Source organism: Talpa europaea (assembly GCF_964194135.1).
Source record: "Talpa europaea genome assembly, chromosome: 7".
Lineage (NCBI taxonomy): Eukaryota > Metazoa > Chordata > Mammalia > Eulipotyphla > Talpidae > Talpa > Talpa europaea.
In genome coordinates, this window is record NC_140074.1 from 5,189,177 (window position 1) to 5,209,345 (window position 20,169).

Here is a 20,169-nt window from a genome sequence, read left to right on the forward strand (position 1 = left end):
CAGAGCACCCCAGGGACACTGTGATCAGCCCGAGAATGTTCTGGGTTCAACTCCAGGATCCCCCTCACACCTCCAGTGTCCTGCATGGACTCTGGGCTCTGAGCCACATGCTCACCAAGAATCCTTTCAGGAACAAGGGAACGACCATTCCTCTCTTCAGCTTCTGCTGCTCCCCACCCTGCTGAGGTGTCCTGTGTAGGCGCTGCGGGAGGTTCCTCACACCTCCTCACTCTCCTGCAGACGTCAGCTCCTCACCGACACCAAGGCTCCCCTCTGGCTGTAAATAAGTCTGTCCTGTAAATACATGTACAGAAGCCATGTTCTTTCTTTCATATAATAAACTTTTATGACTCTTTCTTCTGCCTCTCGGGGTCCTGAGGTGGATGGAAGCATCCTTGCTTGGTGAAAGCCCTTGGGACATTCCCAGATTGTACCAGGAATGAGCGTTACAGCCCATATTCCCTCAGGCCCTATCCTGGAGGAGCTGACATCTGTCAGTGGGGGAAAGACCGCCTTTCCGTATTCCTCCTCCATTCCTTGTCTCGGGAAGCCAAATCCAAGCTTCCCACAAATGCACATGGGGTAGGAGGGCTTTTAAAATCTAGGAATCCGGGCCTCCCCGGTGGCGCAGCGGTTGAGCGCTGGGTTGCGAAGCTGCCCGCAGCCTCTGCAGCGCCGGTCGGTTCGATCCCCACTGCTCCCCGGCCACCACAGGAGGGTCCCACATGGCGCGCAGACCTCTCCTGCCGCCCGCTGCTCCCCTCAGCAGTGTACTTCGGTCCTTCTGCCTGCTCTGCTCCCCGCTCTGGCTCTGGTGAATTCTCTCACCCTCCTGCGCTTCTGACTGTACCCATTGCTTGTATAAATAAATAAATAAATCTTTAAAAAATAAATAAATAAAATCTAGGAATCCAACTCTGCTGGGGAAAAGCTAAAGGGAGAAGGAGCCTTTCCTGGGTCACAGCAGCAGAAGGAAGAAGGCTATGTGTCCTGCGCATGTGTAGGATTTGAAATGTGACCCCAGAAGTCTGTGTGTGGTGGAGCAGAAAATTTTTGAGAGCCATGAAGACAGTTTTCTAGGTTTCACGGGGGGGGGGGGGGGGGAAGGTAGGCAATGTGATCCGGATTCCAGAACAGGCTGTTCACAGAATTTGAAACGTCTGGGATCCTCTGCCTTTGAACGCCTTTGACCAAGAGGGGTGCTGGGTAATTGTACATTAGATTCCGGGCAGCACAGACTTGGATGTAGTTCTATTATTCACTAACTGGGTGACCTTGGATAAGGGACTTAGCCTCTTGGGTCCCAATAAGCAAGAGAGATCTCTTGGATAGCTGTCAAACACCCAGCACATAGTAACTGCTGGATACGGGGCCCCCGTGCCCCACACATAATGGACGGTCAACGATCATTGATTATCTTCTGAAGCAAAACACTTTGTGTTTGTGCCTCATTGAAATATCACCATTTCCCTGTGTGACAGATGCTGTTACTATAAGATATGTCAGGCACCTAACACATAACTGGCGCTCACCAAAAGCTATTAGCGCTCTTTAGTCATGGAAAAGAAAAAAAAAGCACGGAAAAGGCGCATTGCAAGATGCAAGGTGCCAAACAAGTTTTTGTTTCATTTGTTACGTCACTCTTTGCGGTCATAAGCCTTCAGTATTCTTTCTGAGCTAGTCTACTAGGACGGTCCCCTGGTTACCGTGGCCATAGAAACGCGACCTACCATTCTGGGATGGGCGGCTCGCGGGCTCCCCCTGCAGGCACCTTCCGGTCCTGCGGGGGGACGACGGGCCGGGCCTTGAGCGGGAAGCGAGGGAAGCCGGGAGTTGTAGGCCGAGGGCGGAGGCAGCCGCGGAGCGATGCACTCCGGGAGTTGTAGTTCCCGGGAGAGGCTGTCGGCGGCCCCGGACCCAGCCCGCGCCTCACACGGATGGCGGCTGCGGCGCGCGGCTGCCCGCCCTGGGGCTCGCTCCTCGGGCTGCTCGGGCTGGTCTGCGCCGCAGCCACGGCTGCCTCGTGGGACCTGACTTCGCTGAGCTGCAGCTTCGGAACTTTCTGCGAATGTGACTTCCGGCCCGACTTGAAGGGTGAGGCGAGCCGCGGGTGCCCTCGGGCGCCGGGGTGCGCCGGGGCGGGACCCGGAGGGTAGAGCCGAGGGCCGGGACCCCAGACCTCGGGCCCGCGGGGCCGGCGGTGGCCTGGTGATGAGAGACCCTGAGGGCCTGGGGCGCGGAACTTGGCGCCAGGGTGGAGGCTGTCTGGGGCCAGGCAGAGAGCTGCCAGGGCGGAGGAGGGCCTGTGACAGCGGGGCCCTGGGGCGGGGCTGGGGGCGGCCGGGCCCTCCACAGCGGGCTGGCCGTCGGGGGAGAGGCCTGCCTTGGGAATGGGCGGCAGTCGGGATCCCGCGGACCGGTGACAGCGGGCGCTCACTGTGGGCCGGCGCAATACAAAGGGCTGCCTGGTGGGGGCGCTGCCGAGCTGAGTCACGTCGGAGGGTGGCCCAGGCAACCCAGACCCCGCGCCCTTTCGACGGCCGGCTTCTGAAATCGCCCGAACACAAGAATCCCTAAATCCTGACGTGACCTCCCGTGGACCTCTCCCGCTCTGACTCTGCACTTCTTGTGGTCCTAGGTCTGGAGTGTGACCTGGCCCAGCACCTGGCCGGCCAGCACTTGGCCAGGGCGCTGGTGGTGAAGGCACTGAAGGCCTTCGTGCAGGACCCCGCCCCCACCAAGCCGTTGGTCCTCTCCCTGCACGGCTGGAAAGGCACCGGCAAGTCCTACGTCAGCTCCCTGATGGCGCACTACCTCTTCCGGGGCGGCCTCCACAGCCCCCAGGTGCACCACTTTTCCCCCGTTGTCCACTTCCCCCACCCCGGCCACATGGAGCGCTACAAGGTAGGCTGCTTGTGTCCTGGATCTGGGGTGCGAGACCCTAGGGAGGGAGTCCTGAGCACAGAGAAAGGGAGTCACTTGCCTCAGGCTACACAGCCAGTGGGCACCTCAGCCCTCAGGACCCACCCCGCACAGAGCCATTCCACCTGGCAGAGAGTCTTCGCCTGAATTCCTGAGGGGCAGTAATGGTTTGGGACCTGCCAGGGTTGCTGTGAGGAATGGGCTTGTAGAAGTGTCTGTCGAGCCTGTGTGCATTAGCGACTCTCTGTAAAGAACTTAGTCCCGGTGTGGGACTCCAGAGTAAGCATCAATCGAAGCTCTCACTGGAACTGTTGTTGTTGATTGCAAGGTCTGTTCCAGGCTGGTAGGTTTCAGCTGTCAGCGCTGCTGAGAGCAGGCTCAGGGAGCAGGAAGCAGCCTCCCCCTGTGCAGAAAGCTGCGGGAGTCAGGGCAGGAGGCCTGGGGTTTGAGGCCCTCTTCTCTGACTGCTGTGTGAGCTCAAACAAGTTCTGCTCTTCTCAGGGCCACCACTAAGTGGCGCTCTTTGGGACCCCCATATCTTCCCTGGGAAGAAGTCTGGGCTTGGGGGCAAGCTCCAGGCCTCCTCGAACTCCTGCCTCTCCCCTGCAGAAGGATCTTAAGAGCTGGGTCCAGGGGAACCTCACTGCCTGCGGCCGCTCCCTCTTCCTCTTCGATGAGATGGACGAGCTGGCCCCAGGCCTGATGGAGGTCTTGCGACCTTTCCTGGGCCCCTCCTGGGTTGTGTACGGGACCAACTATCGCAAAGCCATCTTCATCTTCATCAGGTGGGCCCGGCTGTGCAGCGGCCATGGTGTGGGGACACTTGGCAGAGGTGTCAGTTCATGGCCTGGGGTCCTACAGCAGAATGTCATCCCCCCGAGTCCTCCGGTTTTCCCAGAGCCCTCCCGTGCTCACTGGTGACGCTGGCATTCCAAGTGGCTGACTTTCCCCGGGCAGTCTTAAAACTCCATCTTGTTGATCCTGACCATTTGCTTATGAAGGCCCTGCAGGGTCACAGTCTTTCCTCATCCGTGGCCCAGGTCACAGGCCTGGGAGAAGCCAGACCGGAGTGCTCGTCCCAGCTCCGAGTCCCACTTGGGTTTCCTCCAGCAAATCACCTCTGCACATGATTCTCCTCAACAGCAGGGCCCACTGTCCTAGCGGCTGGGCGAGGGAAAGTCAGTGAAGGGACCCAGGAGGGTTTTGTAAACTGTAAAGTGCATGGCACATCTAGGTGAAGATCCAGGGGTCGGGGTGGAGGGCACAGGCTCTGGAGCAGAGAAGTGTTTTCAGGGCATTTGGCCCTTCCACACTGAGCTGGGCCCCACGGCTCAGGTTGTGTCAGGTGGCATATGGGAAGTGAGGGCCAAATCCTGGCCCTGCTGTCTGAGTCTCGGCCCGGGACCCTGTGGTTTTAGCAACACTGGTGGTGAGCAGATCAACCGGGTGGTGCTGGAGGCGTGGCGCAGCCGCCGGGAGCGGGAGGACATCCGCCTGCAGGAGCTGGAGCCGCTCATCTCCCAAGCTGTGCTCGACAACCCGAACCGTGAGTTCGTGCTCAGGAGCACCCTGCACTCCCCAACGCACACACATGCGCGCCACCTTGCCCGGGCCTGGCTCCAGCAGGCTTGGGGCTTTGCTCCCAGGTGCCTTGGGCCAGGCTTCCTAAGGAGCTCCGGGTTCTCTGGCATCTGATGCTCTGCCCACTGACCCTACCTGCCCAGCCCAAGTTTGGGGGCTCCTGGCTGTCATACAGCTTCCCCAAGCCCCACGGCCAGAAGGTGGCTGAGGAGTCTGCCGTTTGGGGACAGGGCCCTGCTTCTCCGGGCTTACGAAGCAGCCTCTCTCCCCCCGCCCTCCCTGCAGATGGCTTTTGGCGCTCAGGTATCATGGAGGAGCAGCTTCTGGATGCGCTGGTGCCCTTCCTACCACTCCAGCGGCACCATGTCCGGCACTGCGTGCTCAATGAGCTGGCCCAGCTGGACCTAGAGCCCAGGGATGAGGTCATCCAGGCTGTGCTGGACAGCACCACCTTCTTCCCTGAGGAGGAGCAGCTCTTTTCCTCCAATGGCTGCAAGATGGTGGCTTCCCGAATCGCCTTCTTCCTCTGATGTCCCAGGTGGCATCCCTGCCCCTGGCCTGGCTGTCCTGAGGCTCTGCTAGAGGGACCCTTGTTCTGAGCCGCCTGAAAAGTGGGGCCCAGGACGCAAACGTGAAGACGAGGAGTATGCTGACCAGCCGCGGACAAAGCGCCAGTGCAGATCTTGGCTTCTTAACTGGCTTGAGGGCACCTCTTTTGGCCTTTGCGTCCTCTAAGGACGCTCCTGGCTCCCCCAGAACCTCTGTGAGCCTTAACCTTGCCCTGTGGCCTGAGCCTTCTTACAATGTGACTTGTAACTCAGGGACTGTGGCTCGTGGCTGCCCATCCCTCCTCAGTCTGTCACCCTTGGCACCTTACTCCTTCACCATCCCCCAGTTCTCCACCCCCCACCCCAAGTCCCAGCAATGCCAAGCCAGGCTGAGACTTCTCGGTCTCTGTGAAGAGAAGACCTGGTTTTTAAAGTTTTTAATTTTGTAAAAGAAGAGAAGAAACACAATAAACTTAGCCACGGGACCAGAAGGATATCGGCTGAGGTTTCTAATTGTTCCAGAGGCAACTGCTTTGCTGAGTGCCAGTGTTTGTGGGGGCAGAATCCCCAGAAAGAAGCAAGGGGGCTCAGTGGCGCCTTCAGACAGACGCTTAACTGCTCAAGCTGGAGTCCTGGTTAGCCTGCACGCTGCTGGGGTTTTGGCTCAGGTCCTGGGTGACTTCGCTATTGCTGGAATCTGGGCTTGAGCTCTGCGTCTGGGTCTGGGCGTCTGTGGTCTTGCTGGGGATCTGGCATTGGCCCTGGGCGAGTTCAGTGTTGCTGGGGCTCTGGCTTGAGTCATAAAAAACCTTGCTAGAACTTCGGATCAGTCCCCAACCTGAACCCCTTGTTCGGGCAACCTTGACCTTTCTGAACCTCTTCCTTGAGCACTGGGTCCCCTTGGTCTTGTGGAGCCTCCGAATTTTGCCCTGAATGGCCTGTGTCTGGCTGGGACTCTGGCCCTGGGCGGCCTCCGTCTGACTGGGACTCTGGCCCTGGGCGGCGTGTGTCTGGCTGGGACTCTGGCCCTGGACTGCCTCCGTCTTGCTGGGACGCTGGCCCTGGGCGGCGTGTGTCTGGCTGGGTCTCCGGCCCTGGGCAACCTGTGTCTTGCTGGGACTCCGGCCCTGGGCGGCCTCCGTCTTGCTGGGACTCCGGCCCTGGGCGGCCTCCGTCTTGCTGGGACTCCGGCCCTGGGCGGCCTCCGTCTTGCTGGGACTCCGGCCCTGGGCGGCCTCCGTCTTGCTGGGACTCCGGCCCTGGGCGGCCTCCGTCTTGCTGGGACTCCGGCCCTGGGCGACCTGTGTCTTGCTGGGACTCCGGCTCTGGGCGGCCTGTGTCTTGCTGGGACTCCGGCTCTGGGCGGCCTGTGTCTTGCTGGGACTCCGGCGGCCCTGGGCGACCTGTGTCTTGCTGGGACTCCGGCCCTGCGTGGCCTGTGTCTTGCTGGGACCCTCGCCCTGGGTGGCCTCCAACTTGCTGGGACTCTGGCCCTGGGTGACCTCTGATTTGCTGGGACTCCGGCTCTGGCCCTGGGAGGTCTCTGTCTTGCTGAGACTCCGGCTCTGGCCCTGGGAGGTCTCTGTCTTGCTGGGACTCCGGCTCTGGCCCTGGGAGGTCTCTATCTTGCTGGGACTCTGGCTCTGGTCCTGGGTGGCCTTGCTTTTTCTGGGGCTATCTATCAGGTATTGGTCTTCCCAGTTCCCCAAGTCTGAGGATCCAGACTTCAGCAGTGAGGAGTCGGAGAATGTCACAATGGTGGCTGAGGAGCTCCTGTATTCCTGGCAGATAGTGGACGTCTCCGTCTCTGAGATGGACACAGCCCTGCCTGGGAAGGATGTCCAAGAACACCCGTCAGGCTGCCTTCCTCGGACAGCTCCAGAGACAGGATGCCTCTAGGCCTCACCCTGGCCAAAGCGGAAGGCCATCCAGCTCCTCCAGCCCAGCCTCCCTAGGCCACCACACACAACAGGTGCGCCAGTGCTGTGAGATAAGGGCCCACTCACCTAGCCTGGTCTCCACTCTGCTGGCTGTCCCCTGCCCTCTGTCCCCTGCAGCTCTCTCCTGCAGCAGTCCCCCGGCTCTGTGTGCCCCCTCCCAAGGTACTGCCTTGGCAAGGTGGTTAACCCCTACTTTTCCTTCAGGTCCTGAAGTCCTCCCTGAGCCCCCAAAGGGGGCTAAATGCTCCTACCCTCCCCTGCTGCCCTGGCTGGCTGCCTGTCCTGGCTGGCTGGCTGTCCTGGCTGTCTGTCTACCTGCGTCTTCTTCTTTCAGGACCAAGCACCCCCCTGCAGACACTGGCGGTACCGCCAGCCCAGCAGTGGCACCCGCACAGACTCCTGGGACATGTTCTTGTGGCGCTGCAGTGACCGGCAGGAAGGAGGCTGGCACTGCTGTTTCTATGCTGTGACTGTTCATGGCCGCCCCTTCGACCTGCAGCCGCAGTCCTGGGTTTTCATTTTTGCCCCCTCCCAGCTAGCGTCCGGTGGATTTGGGGTAGAGGCCTGAGAGACACACTCAAGGTTTATGGGCTGATTTCAGGGAGAAGCCAAGGGGGTAGAGAAAGGAACAGGCCAGTCAGGAGATCAAGGGTGGAGTGGGCATCAACTGTGAATGGCTTGTCGTGAGACCCGGGGACCAGGCATCCCAGGCTCTGCGCTGAGCGTGGGCTCGCGCCACCCCTGCAAGGCTGGGTTTATTACCCCCACTTTAGAGTCACGCTGTCAGCAGCAGAGCCGATTTTGTTCCCAGACAAGGGGTTTCTGACCCCTGACTTTTCTCCACTCTGGTTTTGGCAGGGGCATCTGGGACTTACAGGCCAAGCTGGAGCCTGACGAGGTCTGGTAGCTGTCAGTCAGGGACATCACCTTGCTCGGGCCAGGTGTCGGCTTCTCCTAAGGCAGGAGACAGATGGGGCAGCTGTGGGCTGGGGCAGGCCCTGGGCTGTTGGCTGGGGCTCTGGAAAGCCAGCAGGCTCTGGGCCCCTGCGGTGGCAGTTGTCCCCAGCCTAGCGCTTCTCCAGGCTGCCAGGTTAGACTGGGTGGGGGACCTGGAGAGGCTGACTGTACTGGACGGAGAGTGGCCAGGCTAGACGGACAGTGCTGTGAGAAAGGCAGAGTCAAGAGATGACAAGAGCCTCAGTTTCCCCATCTTCAAAATGCAAATGAGTTCAAGGGCAGACAGGCTTCTGCAAGCTGTAAACCTTCATCTGCTTCATCCTCCCCGCAGGGGAGGGAACTGCTGCTATGACTACTTCTATGGGCCAGGAAACCAAGGCTCTGGGCACCTAAGTGCCCTGCCCAGGGGTTCGAAGTGGGTTTGAATCCAAGCCTATAGGACCCCACAGCCGGGCTCTTTGCTGCTCGCCTCTGGCCTGCTCACATCTCCTCACGCCTGCAGGGATGTGCGGGAGGGACGGTGGGGCGAGGGCCGAGGCAGCCAAGGTGCCAGCTCACTGTCTCCCACAGGGAGGGAGCCCCCATAACTTCCAGGGGTAGGCGATCAAAGTTTTGTCTTCTGTGTTCTAAGTGAGTTGTCATGCTCGCTGTTTTCCATTTACGGCAAGGGGCGCGGGATTCCTTTTGCTGCAGCTGCAGAGATTTGTCTGAAGACAATGACTCGATGCGTATCCGCAGCAGAGCAGACAGACCACCGGGGCACCCGCAGCACGGAACACCCGCGCAATGAGGGGGCAGACGGCCCGGACACTCGGCGCGCCGCAGGACAGGAGCCCGGGGCCCGTGGACACGCGTGTCTGTCCACCAGCCAGGACGCCCGTGAGCGGCGCTGGGCGGAGGGAGGGCGGGAGGGCTTCCAAGAGCAGGGAGGTGCTCTTGCTTGGTTCTTACGTAATGGTTTCATGCGTGTATCCATTTTGTGGAAACTTACCAAGAGTTTACTTATGATTTGTATACTTTTCTATATTTGTTACAGTCAATAAAATGTTTAGAAATTTAGAATTAAAGCTCTGACCAGTGTGCACAGAACTCAAGGCGAGCAAGTGCAGGCGTGGGACGGCGTCTGCGAGGGGCCACCCCCTCTTCACTCTCCCTCAGGGCTGCCCCTGCCAGGCCCCGGCCCAGCTCACAGCGCGCTGTCTCCCGCCCAAGACACACAGCTGGCTGGGAGCAGAGCGCCACCTGAGCAGCCTGCAGCCCTCAGCGCTGGCCTGGGATGCCCTCCGCCCAGGGCCTCGAGGACCCCAGGCCCGGCGTGTGGCCCACTCACCTCTTCCTCCTCCTCTGAGGCCGGGGTCTCTTCTTCAGGGTGTTCTGACTCTGTCTGCAGATTCTTATCTGTGGCTTCCAGCTCCTCGGAGGTTTCCTGGGAGGGCTCCTCCTGCTGCCACAGGGACCGGGCCTTCTGGCGCTCTAGCTCCCGTTCCCTGAGCTGCCTGTGGCCAAGGCCCCAGAGTGAGCCTCACTGAGGCTGCCTTCCTTCCTTTCTCCCTCCCTCCCTCCCCTCAGGCAGTGGCCTGAGGAGGCAGCTGGGCCCAGAGGAGCCTGGAGCCCCTGCCATGCCCTGCTCCTGGCTCGTGGCCCCTGCTCCAGGACTTACCCCACAATGCCTTGAGCAACGTCGGTCGTTAGGAAGTTCTCCATCACTCGATCCAGCTGCAACCTGGCCAGGTGGGCCACCTGGCTGCTGAGCACCTCCTTCATTGACATGCCTGGGAAGAGGCTCATCAGCATGGAGGGCAGCTGCCAGGAAAGGGGGTGAACAGCAAGGTGTGGGCCAGGCCAGGGGGCCAGGAGTGGTGCTAGCCTGCCCTGGCAGAGTCCTACTGGCCACCTCAAGGCTGAAGAGGGAAGGGTTTAGAAATTGTTTATAAAGGGCAAGATCCTTTTGTCCCAGAACTGTCAAGAGACCTTGCGAGAAGACTGATTCAGGAAAGGATTACTGATGCCTGGTCCAAGCAGGGGCTCTGGAGCCCACAGAGGAGGGTTTGACCCCTCAGCTGCGCACCTGGGGCAAGGGGACTGGCTGCTTTGAGCCTTACCCTCTTCATCTGTGGGATGGTGATAATATTATCTGTCTTGTAGGCTACTAGAGGTGGTTAAACAGTGATGCCAGGTCAGAACAGTGCCTGGCACAAGTGAATGCTCCAGCACCAGCAGCTCTTATTATTGGTACCAAACCAGATTTTTCAGGATAGGTAGTATTTTAGGTGGGGATGTGGGAGGTATAGTGCCCACCCTCCTGGCCCAGCAGGAACAAACCTTCGGGTGCTTGGGATCAAGAAGAAGGACTGTGACAACATCCTGGCGGGCCCCCAAAATGTTCTGCAGGAGATGCCGGACCTTGGCCCGGTAAAGGTAGTACTGGGGCTTCTGGGGGTTGTGCTGGATGGCCATTGAGAAGTGGTACTCTGCCTTATCGAACTTCCTGCAGGACACAGGGGCCCACAAGCTACCTTGAGCTGGACCCCCTGGAGGGACATGACGGCTTCAGGGCCTCTTAGGGAGTTTGGGTAAGACCAGGTTGGTCTCGCCACACACGCGTGTGCTCGCTTCCTGTCACTGTGTTCTTGATTCAGTCAATACTTAAATGCTAGTATACAATCCGAACATAAGTGAATATTTTTATGATCTTTGTATGGTCGAGGCCGGGGCAGAGATGGGGTTCAGAAGGGGGGAACTTGAAACTGCTGCCACCTGCATCCCGGGAGCCGGCTCTGCCCAGTTTGCACGGGCCCTGGTAAGGGCCCTGATAAGCAGCAGAACAACCAGTTCTGAGAGAAAATAACGTCTTTGAAAAGTAACTTCGACTCCGCATTCTCCACCTTCCTCCAAGGCCAGACCCCGTCCTGTAAAAGCTTGCCCTTAGCCCCCAACGGGTGCGACTTCTCTGACCCCCGTGGGGGTCGGTGAACCTCACCTGTGAGTGCAATAAATTTCTTGCCTGTAAGAAACTTAGCCTGGCTTTCCTTTTCTTTACCGTGCCAATCCTTTCAATCTTGAAGTATGGAAGGCCTTTCTGAAAATGTCATGAACTCAACAGAAATAAAAAAAATTAACTTGACTCTGATTAAATTTTTAATTCCTGAGCAGCAAAAAATACCACAAAGGAGAGCAATAATTAAAGGTAAATATATTTGGTCACACAAGGCAGAAAATAAGCTGGTTTTCCTAGCCTACAAAGAAGTCTTAAAACCAAAAATATGTTTAAAAAAAAAGAATTGTAAAAAAAAAATATTCTTAAAAAATATGTTTTTTAAAGGCGCAACTTAATGGCAAAACAGGCAAAATATTTGGGCAGGCAATAAGACTGATAAACACGAAAGATGCTGGACTGCACTTAGCAAAGCAAACATACAAAGTCAAAAAGAGCATCCCCGCCATGACATTAGCAGAGTTAAAAAAGGAGTTTTTAACACTTTGTCCTAGGGAGCTTTGGGAAAACCAAGACTCGCTTTTCCCCGGTGAAGTTTATATTGATTCACTGTTTCGGGAGAATAACTGGCTATTTTAAAATGTCAAATTTTCACACTCATTCACCCAAAAATTGAAGTTCAGCAACCTAACTACAGTCTTACTAGTATAATTGCCCCAAAACACATACCCTGGGTGCTCATTACAGAGTTATTTATAATAAAAACTGAAAGCAGCCCAAATAGTCATCAGCAGAGGATCCTCTAAAGAAACAAATTGTGGAGCCTCCCCGGTGGTGCAGCGGTTGAGCGCTGGGTTTGGAAGCTGCCCGCAGCCTCTGCAGCGCCAGTTCAATCCCTGGCTGCTCCCCGGCCACCGGAATAAACAAATAAATAAATAAATAAATCTTTAAAAAAAAAAAAGAAAGAAAGAAATTGTGGTCCCTCCTTAGAGCAGAGTACTACGCCAACAACAAAAGAAAATAAATGCCCTGGGAAGTAAAAAAGCCATTCCAAAAAAGCTTAGCATGCTCGCACTTTTGCAAAACGACAGTAATTGTCGAATCTGCAGAGGAGACAACCTGGAGGGATCTTAGAGCACAGGGGGGGCTGGGAGGGGGGGTGGGGGCGGGTGTTGGAGGGTGGGTATCAGAAGGAGCTTTCATGTCCTGAGTTCTACAGTGGTGAACACTTTTTTCAAAAAAGCTCCATTACCATAACGATCTTCACAAAAGTTAGGATTTTCAGTTAAAACTTAAAAAATAAAATCAACATTTAGGAGCCATACCTGGAAGAGCAGCAGCACCTTCAGCCTGGGATCCGGGCTCGCAGCCAGGTCTTAGCCCTCCCGGCCCCGCCCCGCCCCGCCCCGCCCACACCTGCCCCGCACCGCCCACACCTGCCCCGCACCGCCCACACCTGCCCCGCACCGCCCACCGCACCGCCCACCGCACCGGCTTCTCTGCTCGCAGAAGGCCCTCTTCTCCTGCAGCAGGCCCATCCGCAGGTTGGCGCCCTCGTCCTGCGGGCTCAAGGCCAGCGCCTGCTTGTAGTCCGCTTCAGCAAAAGCCAGGTTGCCCATCTGGAAGAAGCAATCTGGGGCCCGGGGCTGGAGTTGAGCGGTCCCCCAACTCCCAGGCCCCGGGAAACCCAGCCCGCCCTGACCCTCCGGGGGGCTGGGGCTGAACCGTGGCTGCTAACACCCACGGGCATTCGCAGGCGCTCAGGAAGCCTTTTCCCAGCCGCTTGATCCAGCATTTTGAAGAGACTGTATATGGCCAGTCTGTCGTCTCCCAAAGTGGGTGCTGGGACGCTACGACTGAAAGGTTTCACGTTTTCTCCCTCCCTTTGGGGGGACTCCATCTCGCAGCCCCAGCCTGGCTCCCTCCCTGCTCACCACCTCGGTTGATAAAGAGGCCTTTCTCCTGCTGCTCGTCCTTGATGGCCTTGTTGAGCAGCAGCACACTCTCCTGGTAGGCCCCCTGCCTGTAGCAGTGCACGGCGAAGTCATTGTAGGCCAGCAGCAGCTGGCGCTGTGCCTGCTGCACCGTGTCCCCTTCGCTCTCGCCGGCCATGTCCAGGGCTTTCAGGAAGTCCTCCACAGCCGTATCAAACTCCCCGAGCTGTCGGTAGATGGTGCCCCTAGGGAGGATGCACAAGAGGGCGTCCTCAGACCAGCTCTGCCCACCTAGGCCTGCAGACCTCTGGAGGGGGTGGGGACTCTCACCTCCTGCACTAGATTTGGCTCTGGGTTTGCATGACACAGGATGGCTACTCAGAAAACCTGCTACTTACTGGTAATTTAATTTTTGTCAAATTATAACACCTTTCTGTAGGGGGGATGCCTGTCTCCATGCTAATATGCTGCTGTAGGTGGGACAGGCCTTTGGCCCTTACAGTTTATTTGAGAAAACACTCCAGGCTTAAGGAGTTAAATGGCCATGAATCTTATGTGGTGAGTCCTTGGGGGCTGGGTGGCCAGATTGAAACCCAAGCCTCTTCCACTGATCTGGGCTGAGTCTCCTGTGAACTGTCACGGGCCTAGGGATCCAGGATTCCAAGGTTAACCGAGGCTGCTGCCTGCATCTCCTCCCCTGATCCCAGTGGGGAGCAGGGCAAGATTTTGAGAGGCTAGATGGGGCAACTAGGGCCTGCAGAGAGTCGAGGGCTCCCCCGAGACCACGCAGTAGGTCTGGGACAGGGCTGGGCCCAGGACCCAAGACCAGCACCACCACCCATTACCGGAAGAGGAAGAAACTGGGGTCCAGGGGGTTGTTCTCGATGGCACAGTTGATGCGTTTCAGCGCGTATCGCAGTTTGCCCTGAACAGCTAAGATCCCTGCCTCTTGCCGTGCCTCCTGGGCCTGGTCCACCATCTTCCTGAGCAGTGCCTTGGCCTTCGGGTGCGTGGGATCCAATAGCAGGGCTTTGTGCAGGTCTCGATAGCAGAGGCTGGGCTGCAGGGGCCCAGGGTGGCATTAGGGGCACAGGCCAAGTGAGGGAAGCCAGACCTCCAGGCCTGTAGGGGCCTATCTCTGTACAAACCAGCACCATGCCACCTATCCTCAGTGCCCCTGCCTTGTTCCATGTCTTGGAGGAGGCAGGGAGCATTGGGGGAAAATCCCATCACAGGCCCCATCCCTTCTTTCCAGATGTGACCTCAGGAGTCAGGTTAGCCTTGGTGGTGTCACCTGTCACATGGGGTTGCAGGCGGTGCCTCCTTGGAGGCCTCCTAACTATGACTGTCATGTCCTCCCTGATTCAGCATACCCTCCACACCCCCTGACCTCATTTAAGCCCAAGACAACTCTGACCCAGAACAGATTCATGAGCAGACAACATCCTCAGGCAAATACCTTCCACTGAGTGAGCAGGTCAGTCAGTCAGTCAACAAACAGTTTTAGCAAGCAGCCCATGTCCTGCAGAGTAATGGGTTGGAGGGTGAGCAGGGCAGACAGTGTGGATACCAGGTATGAAAAGAAGTTAGGAGAGGACCATAGTGGAGACTGGGGCAGGGCTTTGGAATGGGTGGACTTGAATTTAAGGCACTCCTGAGAACTGGCTGTGTGACCTTGGGCAAGTTCCCCTGTTTCCTCTGTGAGAAGAGGACCATGGATGGTGTCTACCTCCAAGGGTTACTGAGAGCCTTAAAGATAAACATGAGTGAAGTGGCTAGCAGGTGCCTGTGCTTGGCAGGGGCTGAGGTAATGATAATTGTCGATAATTACTAGTCTCCTACTTTTGAGTGAGACTCTCCCACTGAATCATATGTGGGACACAGAAAACCAACGCTAAGACAGGGCACGTACTCAGCTGAGGTAAACCCAGCCCAAGGCCACCCACCCAGTGCCACCCCCTCCAGTATGTCCCAGCTTCCTCACATCCAGGCCAAGATGGGGCTGAACCGCGGCCATTGCCCCGGCCTCCTGCCTCTCCCTCAGGCTCGCGCCCCATCTCTGGTCCTGACTTCCAAGGGGCTGTGGAATTTCCGGCTCCCAATCCTGTCACTCTTCCCACCCTCTCTCACCCCTCCCCAGTCTCTTCCTCAGCTCCCCACTGGCAGCCAGAAGGAACTTTCTAAAGCCCACTGCCCTGGGGCGCATCTTTTGAGGTTCCTGCTGCCCCCAGGAAGGAGTCAGAATCCTCTGGTGTCCATAGAACCCCGCCCGATGCCCACAGCCCCTTCTCGCTCGTGACCCCCAGTCTCTTTTGCCCCTGAGGTGCTTCCTGTACTGCCTCAGGCAGCGTCTACTGGGGGTTCTTAGTAGATGTGGCAAATAGGGAAAGAAGAAAGGAGGAGAAGAGGAGGAGGAGAGGCTGGAGGTAGGGCCTCCTGGGTTTGCCCAGATGGTGGCTCCCGGGCAGGCTCAGCCCTTGTGCATTACCTGCTTAGGGACAGCGCCCCTGGGCTTGAACCCTGGGGGGGCGGGAATGGCACAGGTCTCTCACCTTGTGCTTTCTGGGCAGTTGAATGGTCAGGGCCTGCCAGGGGCGCTCCGCAGACCCATGCTGGGTTGCGATTCCTGGGCAGGCTGACGCGGCCTATAGGCATCCTGTAATCTGGGGTGTGCTGGGGGCAGGCAGGCTGCGGAGGACCACACCCTGCCCCACCCTCCCTGATCTACCTTCTCGAAGTAGTTGTAGAGCCTGGCCCGCAGGATGTAGATGTCAGCATTGTTGGCGCTGCTCTTCACCTCCTTGTGGACGAGGACGAGGCACTCCTGGTGCCGGTTGAGGGCCAGCAGACAGGCCATGCTGAGGACAAGGGCAGAGGGCCTCCATCGGGCAGGGGACGGGGCGGGAGGGGTGCTGGGAGAGCCGGGACGGGCACCCACCATCGGTAGCGGAAGCAGGCTTTCTCGGGCTGGAGCTCAGAGGCCTGTGAGAAGACGCTGAGGGCGTCCACGAAGGCACACTGCTCGAACAGGCACTGGCCCTGGGGACAGAAGGGCAGTCACTTTGCGGGGTCCCACCCAGGAGCTCTTCCAGTGTGGGGGGCAACATTGAGACAGAAGGGGGAGGAGACAAGAGATGAGGCCAGAGACATTTAGATCTAGGAGGGGTTTTCAGAGAAGAGGCGGTTACCCAGGCGGCAGAACTGGGGAGAGACCCAGAAATTCTGGCTGCTGAGGCTGTGCTTGGAGCCTGAACCTATCTCCCTGCTACTAGCTATATCCGCCTTTTAGATGAAGGTACTGAGGCTCAGAGAAGTGAAGTAACTTCTCCAAGATCACACAGGAAGGGGCAGAACGGGACGCATGCACCCAGTGGATAGACTAAGCATATGTTTTGGATGCCCTAAATGTTTCTTTTTTTAAAAAAAATTAAATAATTATTGACACCAAGAGAAAAAAGACATTAAAGTTGTTCAAAATGGGAAAAAAAAATCAGAACTTTGTTGGTATTTTATGGTTTAATATTGTTTTGAAGTTAAATTGCAAATGGAGGACACGCTTACCTTGTTAGTGTTTAGATTCTAGACCTGCACTGCCTAGTACAATAGCTACCAGCTTCACGTAGCTATACAAATTTAATTAAAATGAAATAGAATTGAAAAATTAGTGTCTAGGTCACACTTGCCACATTTCAAGGGCTATATAACCGTGGTTATCAGATTGGACAGTGCAAAGTAGACCACAGTTGTGATTCTAGAAAGTTCTATTGGACAATACTGTAAAACTTTACCCAGCCTTGGCATTGAGCCAACTTGGGAGGTGGGAGAAGGGCAGCGGGTGTAGACACCGGCATTGTTGGCTCTGCTCTTCACCTCCTTGCTGACAAGGGTGAGGCACTCCTGGTGCCAGTTGAGGGCCAGCAGACAGGCCATGCTGAGGACAAGGTCAGAGGGACAGGTGGGGACACAAGGGGTCTCTAGGGAGACAGAGCTGATCCTAGGAGCAAAGACAGCCCCCTAAAGCTGGAGGGAGAGCCAGCAGGCCCAGGTATGAGGTGCGTGCCTTGTGTGGGCCCTGGGGCAGCCTAGTACCTGCAGGTAAAGCACCCAGGTGAGCCGCTCCAGGTATGCCGTGTTCTCTGGTTGGAAGGAGTGGGCCCTTCTCAGGTTCTGGGCGGCAGAGGAGAAGTCGCAGAGCTGGATGTAGGCTTCGGCTCGTAAGGCGTAGAAATCTATCTGAGAGTGAGAGGGTCCAGGCTGCTGTTTCCCCCCCACCTTCTGCCCCGAGGCTCGCCACTCAGTTACCAGCAGGAACTTGATGGCCCTGAGAGGAGGGGACTGGCAGGTGTGACAGTGAGGGGGACGTGTGTGCCAGCCATGTCAGCGCCCGCCCAGACTCTCCCTCTCACCAGCCGGGAGTCCAGCTGAAGGGCCCGGGAGAAGAACAACACAGCCATCTCCCAGTCGCTTTGCTCCAAGCACTGCTGGCCACGGTGGTAGCTGCGGGGGCAGGGCACAGACAGAGGGCATTGGCCCTGATGTAGGACCAGCTCAGGGCATACAGCTAGGACGGAGGAGTGGGTTGTGGGGAGGGGCACTTGGGTGGGGAGACAGAGATCCAGGGAGAGCAGGCTGGCATTCTTGGAGCTCATCCAAGCCAGCAGCTTTTTATCTGCAGAGGTGGGAGAGCCCTGTTATACAGTTGAGTCCACTGAAGTCCAGAGAGGGAGAGAAACGGGGTGAAGCTGCACGTCATGTCAACGGCCATGCAGGGGAGGAACCTGGGACACCGGGGTAAGGTAGCCACTCACTACTCCCTGACTTTGAGGGGCACTGTTAACCCCGTGATCTTTGGTTTTATAGTATCAAGGTTCTGGAACAGCTTGCTGGTCCCAAAGATGCACTCCAGGTTCCTCTCTGGCGCTGGAATTACCCATGGCTTTTTGATGTGGTGTGAGGGAGCCTGCTCAAGCTCCAGAGAATCCTAGAATGGAGGGACAGCGGGCTGGGGCAGGTCTCCGAGGTGACCCCCCACTCCACTTACACACTCACCTCATGTATTTTACAGGCAGAGAAGCCTGTGACACTCTCCTGCCCAGCAGGCCAAACTGACCATTCACCTGCCTCTGCCTAGGCTTCCCAGCGCCTCGAGTCCACCTTTCTGCCAGCCACCCACGCGAGACCTCGGTCCCCTCGGCCCTCCAGTCCTGTCTCTCAGACGCTCTCTCCTCCTCTCGTCCGGGCCCGCTCCAGCCGCCCCCCAGCCGTCCCACCGCCGCACGCCCCAAGCCCGCGGCTGTCTGAGCCGCAGCCGGGAATTCCCAGGATGGCCCCGGCGGTCCCGCCTCTCCGCGAGAAGCCAGCTTCGTGCCCCACCCCCGCGGCGCGAGGCCCTCGCCCGCACCTCTCCGGAGTCTGTCATGAGACCCCCTTCCGGGAGGATCTCCGGGTCGTCGACGGCTCCCTGGCGCCCCCCACCCCTCGGGAGCCCCCCGGCCCGGCGTTGCTAGGCACCCTCTCCAGGACGCTCGCAGGCCACGCCCCCGGCCACGCCCCCGGGTCGCGCTGCCGTCGGAGGAGGTTCGCCAACTTCTGTTAGCGGGGGACGCGCGCTCCGCCCCGGCGGACGGACTTTCCGGGGTCCGCCTCACAGGGAAGCCGGAACGAGGGCCCCTCCCCCAAGCCCGAGGTCAAGCGAGGGCGCCGCCCGCCTCACGGCAAACTGCCCCGGGACGGCGCGACTCGCTCGCGGAACGCGCGGGGGCGCCGGGCGCGGCCAATCCCCGCCACTTCCGCCCGCCCCGGATTGGACGCCGCCCGGGGGCCGGGCCGGGGGCGGCCGCGATTGGGCGACGCCTGGATGACGTCGGGGGCGGGGCCCGGACGGCGAACGGGGCGACATGCCGCCGCCGGGCCTCTCGGGCGCGGGGCTGCGCCTCGGTCGGGCCATGAGCCGCGGCGTCCTGGAGCCCCGCCCGCCGGGGAAGCGCTGGCTGGTGAGCGCGCGGGGCGGGCGGCGACGCAGGCCGGGGCTCAGCTCCGGCCCTGCCACCCCCCCGGGCGGCGCCCCCCGATCCCCGGCCCCCGATTCCTCATCTCGGAGACGGGCCGGAGGCCGGACGGCCCAGGCTCCCCGGCCTGCCCGCCGGCGCGTGCCCCTTCGGCCGGGCCCCTGCTCCGCGCCCCGCCCTCGCTCTTGCCCCGCGGGGCGCGCCCCCTCCTCGGCGCCGGGTCTCGGGGCGCTGCGGGGCGGAGGGTGACGGCGGCGGTCGCGCCTCAGCTGCCCTGGTGCCTCCGCAGGTGGCCGGCCTGGGGAACCCCGGCCTGCCCGGCACGCGGCACAGCGTGGGCCTGGCGGTGCTGGGGCAGCTGGCGCGGCGGCTGGGCGTGGCGGGAAGCTGGGCGCGCGACCGCCGCTGCGCCGCCGACCTCGCCCTGGCCGCGCTCGGGGACGCCCAGCTGGTCCTGCTCCGCCCGCGGCGCCTCATGAACGCCAACGGGCTCAGCGTGGCCCGGGCCGGTGAGTGGAGGCGCGGGGCGGCCCGGGGCGCGCAGAGGCCGGGGCGGGGGTCCTGGGCGGCGGTCACCGCCGGTGCCTGGCGAGTTCCAGCGGCTGCGTGGCCCTCGGCACTTGTGGCGCCTGTTTATTCGTGGAGCTGGGAGCTGCTGCCCTCCTCCCGGGGCCTCGCGGGGGGGCAGCCCCCTTTGGGCAGATGGACGGTAACCAGGGCCACCCTTCCCTGTGCCAAGCGGAGCTGTTCGGGCTGACTGCCGAGGAGGTCTACCTGGTGCACGACGAGCTCGACAAGCCCCTGGGGAGACTGGCTTTGAAGCTGGGAGGAAGCGCCCGGTGAGGCCCTGGACTGGGCAGGGTGGGCGAGGGCAGTGGCCTCCCGGCTGGAGCGCGGTAAGCGCGCTGGCCCTAGTCTTGGCAGGGGAGAGGGCACGGCCTGGGCGGGGAGGCTGGAAGGGCGCTGACCCCGGGAAGCGCTGACTTCTCGGCTTCCATGCAGAGGCCACAACGGAGTCCGCTCCTGCATCAGCTGCCTGAACTCCAGCGTGAGTCGCCCCTCTGTCCCGCAGTGGCCGGGGTGGGCCAGCAGGGGGCCCCCAACACCCCTCACCAAGCCTCCCTGGGCCCCTCCGGCTCTCCCACAGGCGATGCCCAGGCTCCGGGTGGGCATTGGGCGCCCGGCGTGCCCCGAGGCGGTGCAGGCCCACGTGCTGGGCCGCTTCTCCCCCGCGGAGCAGGAGCTGCTGCCAGCGCTGCTGGAGCGGGCCGCCGACCTGCTCCTGGACCACATCCGCGAGCGAAGCCAGAGTCCCGCCGCCGGCCCCTGACCCCCGAGCGCCCT

The 20,169-nt window shown here is 59.5% G+C and overlaps 3 protein-coding genes across 8 annotated transcripts; 2 read left to right on the top strand and 1 right to left on the bottom strand.

Moving 5' to 3' along the window:
- Positions 1-1,937: 1,937 nt before the first annotated feature.
- Positions 1,938-5,033, top strand: TOR2A (torsin family 2 member A; the record flags this gene model as incomplete). 5 transcript variants are annotated; one of them, XM_084236112.1, is made up of 5 exons in its annotated part: positions 1,938-2,094; positions 2,639-2,904; positions 3,532-3,707; positions 4,341-4,476; positions 4,734-5,033. In XM_084236112.1, 5 exons carry the CDS (start codon positions 1,938-1,940, stop codon positions 5,031-5,033), a joined length of 1,035 nt encoding a protein of 344 aa, XP_084092238.1. The 5 variants fall into 5 exon arrangements, with proteins under 5 accessions (XP_084092238.1, XP_084092239.1, XP_084092240.1 ...); XM_084236113.1 differs by having other exon boundaries at positions 4,341-4,468; positions 4,789-5,033; XM_084236114.1 differs by having other exon boundaries at positions 3,535-3,707; positions 4,341-4,468; positions 4,789-5,033.
- A 629-nt stretch (positions 5,034-5,662) lies between these two features.
- On the bottom strand, positions 5,663-18,716 carry TTC16 (tetratricopeptide repeat domain 16; the record flags this gene model as incomplete). The annotated part of the gene is made up of 14 exons (XM_084236309.1): positions 5,663-6,879; positions 7,867-7,945; positions 9,279-9,444; positions 9,609-9,751; positions 10,271-10,436; positions 12,375-12,516; positions 12,818-13,062; positions 13,663-13,892; positions 15,546-15,675; positions 15,756-15,856; positions 16,907-17,050; positions 17,224-17,314; positions 17,626-17,798; positions 18,531-18,716. 14 exons carry the CDS (start codon positions 18,714-18,716, stop codon positions 5,663-5,665), a joined length of 3,213 nt encoding a protein of 1,070 aa, XP_084092435.1.
- Positions 18,715-20,155, top strand: PTRH1 (peptidyl-tRNA hydrolase 1 homolog; the record flags this gene model as incomplete). Of its 2 annotated transcripts, none has more annotated exons than XM_084236373.1 (5): positions 18,715-18,810; positions 19,115-19,334; positions 19,565-19,664; positions 19,828-19,873; positions 19,973-20,155. In XM_084236373.1, the coding sequence occupies 5 exons, from the start codon at positions 18,715-18,717 to the stop codon at positions 20,153-20,155; spliced, it is 645 nt and encodes a 214-aa protein (XP_084092499.1). The 2 variants fall into 2 exon arrangements, with proteins under 2 accessions (XP_084092499.1, XP_084092500.1); XM_084236374.1 differs by having other exon boundaries at positions 20,066-20,155.
- Positions 20,156-20,169: the final 14 nt, after the last annotated feature.